General features: G+C 41.9%; 1 protein-coding gene across 4 annotated transcripts in view; it reads left to right on the top strand.

Moving 5' to 3' along the window:
* The window catches only part of GOSR2 (golgi SNAP receptor complex member 2), a 20,349-nt gene that overhangs the window by 7,807 nt on the left and 6,220 nt on the right, over positions 1-6,322 (top strand). For 2 of the 4 annotated variants that reach the window (XM_025045632.1, XM_025045633.1), the window contains exons 2-4: positions 1,253-1,317; positions 2,776-2,881; positions 3,713-3,845. In XM_025045632.1, the coding sequence (XP_024901400.1) occupies positions 1,253-1,317; positions 2,776-2,881; positions 3,713-3,845 (304 nt within the window). Of the gene's footprint in view, positions 1-1,252; positions 1,318-2,772; positions 2,882-3,712; positions 3,846-6,322 lie in introns of all 4 variants that reach the window. The other 2 variants (XM_015588070.2, XM_015588071.2) reach the window with 1 other exon arrangement.

Here is a 6,322-nt window from a genome sequence, read left to right as displayed (position 1 = left end):
GGGGCTTATGGCAGAAAGTGATTGCAGACCTTTCACTCAAGAGGTGGAGATGATATAAGAACTCAGCCGGCCCCTTCCATGTGGCTCTAACATAGAGAGGCTGTAAGCACCAGGAGGCAGTTGTTGGGGGTAGCATAAGCAGAATTCCAAGGACTAATCCCAGGGGCCACAAGGAACGGTTCTGAGGGTGACCTTGGCCAAGCCCTGAGGAGCCTCCAGGGAATGCTCTAGGGGCCCGATGCCTGGGACCATGCCAGAGGTCCAGGGTACAATGTTACATTTCCATTGAGATGGCAGTTGCCTCATTTCCAGGGAAAGATGTTTACCCGGCAGGAGATTCCTATCTTTGAGGGCCTTCCTCCAGTGGTTTCCTCCAACTAATCGCCCATCCCCTTCTCCCCTTTGACTCTGACTCTCTTTCAGACAGGCCAGCCTGCTTATAATCCTCATGACATGCCTTACATACCTTTTTGCATATCATTTTCTTATCTTCCTTCGCCAAATCATGTCTCCCTTCAAAATGATGCTCAGAACTCCCTTCACCCACAAAACTTCCTCCGGCTTACTCTTCTCAACCCCAGCCCTTTTGTTCACTTGTCTTTCCTTGGCACCACTGTGCTTAGCTCCTCAGCTTTCTGTTTGTTTACACTTGCTTATATATGTTACTGTTCTCTTAAATCTTCATGGGACTTTTCTTGTCTTTCTGGCCTGTCACTCCTAATTACATTGTTTCTTAAGGACAAGGATTATATCTCTCTTGCCCTTTGACTCCCTGGTACAGACCAGTGTTCAGCATGTTGGGTCAAACAACAGAGAGTGGGATTGGCTGGGTCCAGATCAAGGTTTATCTTTTGCTATGTATCCTTGAACAAGTCACATAACCTTGCTGGACTTCAGTTATAAAATGAGAATGGTAATAGTACTTTCCTCATAGGGTTATTGACTTTGCAGAATGTTTCAGATGTGGTAAGCACTCATTATGTTGCCTGTCAGTATTATTATTGACTTTGCAGAATGTTTCAGATGTGGTAAGCACTCATGTTGCCTGTCAGTATTATTATTATTATTAATGTTAAAATATTATAAACCATGCCAAAACATGTGGCCTAAAGTGCCACATAACACATTTTACAGTTAAGTGATGCTGTCAGTTTAAATCAGTTACATGTTGGCATCAGAAAATTTGTCTTTCCTGACTGAAGCACTGTTGATTACTCCTGTCGCACTAATTTCCTCCCTCTTCCTTTGATAGGCAGGTCCACGAGATCCAGTCTCACATGGGACGCCTGGAGACGGCAGACAAGCAGTCTGTGCACTGTGAGTAATTAACTATGGGGACCAGAGTCCTTTCTCTGATGACATGGTGCTAATGGGCTGGATTTCCTGGCTGCATTTCTGCCTCGGGGGCTTAATGATTCAGTGTGGAATGAGTCGTGTTGTTAGGGTGCAGAAAACCCCATGGCACAGTCACTGATTTCCCTGATTGTGCCTTTTGGAATCCCACCAGTCTCATCCCCCATTACCCCTCCACTCAACCTGACATGGCCCTGTGGGAGTGGAAGTTCTCCCCTCCATCTGTCTTAATCTAATTACCTCGTCCTTAGAGGAATTTGCTCCATAAAAAGTCAGAGATGTTTAACTGGAATTGGTCATTGCTTCTGAGCTGAGAACTGTGGCTTTTCAGGAGGATTATTCAGAAACGAATAGCAGTATTAATTAGCTTAGTTCCCACACCACAATTTCTTTTGAGAAGAGTGCTGCGTTGTGTTTTTTTAGTTTCTTCTCTATTATAAGAAAAGGTCCTTTTTCTGAGTCGGTTGTGCACATACAACTGGTTACCCACACACTGCAGGAACTGTCTTCACCTCACTGCTTGGCTCTCACCAAGCCATTTCTTCTGTCTCCTTTCAAAGGCACCTCTTCTCTCGCTTCTGTGCCCCACCTTGCTCTAATCTGTATTTGTTGGCTAATCTAAGAAGGTGACATTGCTGGCTTTTCTTTATGGGGCAAGAAGCAATCTGGATGCCTTCTTTTGTGCACAGTTTAGTTTCTGTCCGTGGACTTTGTTTGCCTTCCCAACACTCGTTGTTACATGATTAGAAATGGAAAAGAGGTCATTTTGACTGTTTATCACAAAAGATAAGGAAAATGACTGTATTTATCATATCTTTACCTCTGCGGATTCTTTCCTGGGCCTTTCCTACTGATATTTGGTCTATTTTTGGCACTGTAACATCAGCCCACCCATTTTATGGAAAGCCTTAAGGGAGCTCTTCTCTGTGTTTCAATTACTAATCTTCCCCTTTGTGCTTTTTTTAAAACCACATTACTGTAGGGAATTGAATAGGCAGTCTTTTTATATTTATAATCCATACCTGAGAAGAATCTCAAAGGAAAAGAGACCTCGTTCTGTATCAGAAAATACTTCATTTTGCTTAAAAATTTTATTTGGACACAAATGTTCATTTTATTTTCTAAAGGCAAGAGATTGAATTCTACAGATTTACACTCAGATTTTTAAAAAATTGGCATAGTTGTGGCATTAATAGTTATATATATATATACACATATATACATATTTGAAACAAAATTTACAGTCAATTAGTATAACTTGATTTTCCCCCCATTATTCATTAGTGTATGTATTTTTTTTCCTTTTGAAATACATATTTTTGAGTCTATTGGATATGGAAAAAAGGTGTTTGATTTATCATTCTAATTTAAGTTCACTATCTCTTTTCCAGCAATTATTCTTTTTTCTTTTTTGTGCAGTAGTAGAAAATGAAATCCAAGCAAGCATAGACCAGATATTCAGCCATCTAGAACGTCTGGAGATTTTGTCCAGCAAGGAGCCCCCTAACAAAAGACAGAATGCTAAACTGTGAGTGCTCTGACACCCCAGGCCCCAAGACAGGCCTTTCTCCCAGGGAAACTATAAAATAGTCTAAAAATCCATTTATACACTGAAAAACTGAGACTGTGCAAACATAAAGTCCCCATAAAGGGCACACTTTTATTTGAGTAAAACTATCAAAGTAAAGTCTGTGAGGTTAGTGGCTCCGAAGTCTTCTGTCTCCTTACCTCATTGGTGTCATTTTGAAATTCTGCCTCCAGTACTGCTTTTCTGACCAGATCCATGGCCACTTTAAGCCTAAAGCTACCAGGGGGTTACTCTGCCCCTTGATTCCCACTACATTCTTGGGTTGAAATGAATCTTACTCTTAATCACTTCAATCAGCCTGTTTGTAACGAAATACTGATCTAATGTTTGATATTCCCCCATGAAATTAAAATGAAACCACTCTCACCATCTTCACCCCAGCCCCTGCTCCCAAAAGTTTTATGAAACTTTGTTGATGCTTTATTCCAAAGATGCCCTTGGGCTTCTTCCAGGAGAGCTATAGAATCCATAGAAGGTCAGGAAGAGGTCATCAGACCTGCTTCCTGTCACCTGTTCCCTGTCATGCATCCAGAATCAGAGACCAGCAGGTATTTAAGTAAAGCTGCTGGAATCTCGTGTGCTGCAGCCCTCCTCTAACCACAGGCTACTTATTTATTTTCAACATCATTGATCAAAATCAGATTATTGGGGGAGAGGGGGAATAGCATGGAGTGGTACAGGGAGAAATAAGGAAATGTCTTCTTTCCTGGCCACCTCAAATTGTGCTGTCCTGGGTTCCTGGAATGTAATCTCTCTCTCTATCAATTCCAGTCGTGTTGACCAGTTAAAGTATGATGTCCAGCACCTGCAGAGTGCTCTCAGAAACTTCCAGCATCGGAGATACACAAGGGAACATCAGGAGAGACAGCGAGAGGAGCTTCTGTCCCGTCCCTTCACCACTAATGTAAGCCAGGCGCCTGTGGGGGGGTCTGCAGGTACTTGACAGCTCGTTAGAACTGGCTCAGGTCTCTGAGCTTCATCCTTTCAGGGGGTGTCTGAAGCAGACTGAGGAGGAGGAGACTAACTGACGTGGACTTTGTGCATTGCCACAGAGACTGTAGCTAGATGGGGACTCTCTTTTTCTGACACAGAAACCTGAAGAGGAAGCAGTTAACTTGAGGGAAGGGGCAGAGGTGAAAATTACCTGGTTCGACTGGTCAGATGCAGAGAGGTCGCAGTTGACATGTTGGAAAAGTTTTTTCCGATCAGATAGAGACAGATGATTAGAACTTAGACCATTTGTAGTGAGGGCAGCATTTCAAAGCTGCCTTGAGGCGATTGCCATTATGCTGTGTATGTGTGTGGTTCCAGTGTCAGATGCATTAAAATGTTTTTGTCCCTGGTCTGAGCAGTAATTCGAGGGAATTTGTTAACAAGTATTTTGTTTTCGATGGATTGCTTGATTTGAGCCTGTTTGAAAGTGGCCTGTAGGTTTGCATGTTTGGTTTTGTAGAACACCCTTGTCCCTGCCCTTCGGTCTCAATAGGATAATTTTCTACGTACCAGCCTTTTAGGTGTCCTGCATAATATATTCCAGCAAGTAAGGTGGGTTTGGGGTTTTGTTTGCTTTCGTTTTTGTGTTTTGGTTTGTTTTTCTCTTTTATAGAGACATTATTTTCTAAAGACTTAGCTTTCTAAGTCTGCCATCAGAATTCAAATCAGTTTCCACTTTGCAGATATTTAACTCTTTTCTGTGTCCACACTTGCAGCAAATTTCCCCAAGTGTTTCAGAACACGTCCCCATAGTTTCTCTAGAGTAAGCAGTCAGGTAACAATGATTAACAACAATTCAAAAGTGCGATGAAGACGTAGAGGTAGTATAGTGGTAAGCATAGCCAACTTTCAGAAGCATAATGAACTATACGACACACTAAAAGATGTTGTGTGGGCTTTTGATTTTTATGGCATTGGTTATTCAGGCCTTTTTTAGGCTAGAGATGATAGCTCAGAATTATTTTGTGTCTTAAACAGCCTGGTGTGATACTTTGCATACAGTGGGCCCTTAATAAAAATTGACTTGCCGAATGAACTTCATCATTATTCTGTGATCTGGAGCTATCATACATTTTTCTGAGAAATAATGGCCCATCATCTGTATCCTTTCAGGTGGAAAGGTAAGAAAGATTTGTATATAAAAGGCATTCAATAAATGCTTGCCAAATAAACAAAGAGAAATCTGACTGGCTCATTTAAACGCCAAAGTCTTTTGACTCAGTGAGCATTAGCTGTATGCAGAACAGTATTTAAGGTGCTGAGAATAAAGTATGTGAAAAATTCGGAAGGTATGATTCTTTCCTGTGAGAAACTCCTGTATTATCAAGGGGGATTGAAGATGTATGCATGAAAAATGAGTTTCAACTTGAGCAGCAAAGTAAAGGAGGTTTAACCTCTTTGTGATGATGAAAAGCGGTAAAAATGGCCTTGGTCGGCAGAAGAATTTGTGATCATCAGGAGGCGGGAAAGAGAACAGTATCATGGCTGGTCATGACTTGTTTCTGTGTACAGTCCACTTTTCAGTGTAAAGTTAGAGCGTAGGATTGATTGGTCTTGGTGTTTCTCCTGACATGATGGGTAAGAGAGCAGGCTCTGTGCTCAGTACTGGGGTTCATGCCCTGCCGGACTTCTTACCAGCTCTGTGAGATCTTGAACTACTTATTCCACCTGTTTGGGCTTCGGTTTCTTCATCTCTAAAATGGGGATAATATAGTCATTGCCTCGTAAGGTTAGAATGAGGATTAAATGAGTTTAGGGTGATCAGCATGCAAAGTGGAAAGTACTCGATCAGTATTAGTTTTTGTCTCCAGTCTTTTGTGTACATTTTTCTTGCCTGCTTAGGAGAATAGTCCATCTGAACACCATGAGGCCTTCAACAGAAAGCACAGTTTCTTCATATCCTTAGTCTCAGTCTAATTGGAGGGATAAGTTATAGTTTAAAAAGCTAAAGAACAAAAGCAAACGTTTAATATTTTATTAAGGGAAAATGAAGTAAAGGAACATTTGGAACAAGCTAGGTTAGTGAGTAGTCAGAGAAAGCCTTTTGGAGAAGCCTGGTGAGGTTTTAAAGGAATAGAATTTTTCCTAAGTGTGGGCAATGATACAGAGGCAGGAATTAAAACGTGTAGCGGAACTTGTCTGGAGAGTAATAGTCTGAGGAAAGTGAACAGAGGCCACCCCAGATCTTTGCTTTTCTTCTCTATTAGGTTCCTCCAATTCTTGCACCATTCCCTCTGGCTGTTCTTCTGGCTTGGCCTTGGTCAAAAGGCAGAGCAGTCAGACGCGGTGGGACCTCAGGAGCTGACCAGCGAGCAAAGTTAATCAAGTGCCTGCGTTTCTTTCACAGGACGCTGACACCGCCATATCAATGGATGAATCACAGCAGTT

Source organism: Pteropus alecto, unplaced genomic scaffold (genome assembly GCF_000325575.1).
Source record: "Pteropus alecto unplaced genomic scaffold, ASM32557v1 scaffold313, whole genome shotgun sequence".
NCBI classification, from domain to species: domain Eukaryota; kingdom Metazoa; phylum Chordata; class Mammalia; order Chiroptera; family Pteropodidae; genus Pteropus; species Pteropus alecto.
Note: the sequence above shows the minus strand (reverse complement) of the source record. Positions and strands in the feature narration are given on the sequence as shown.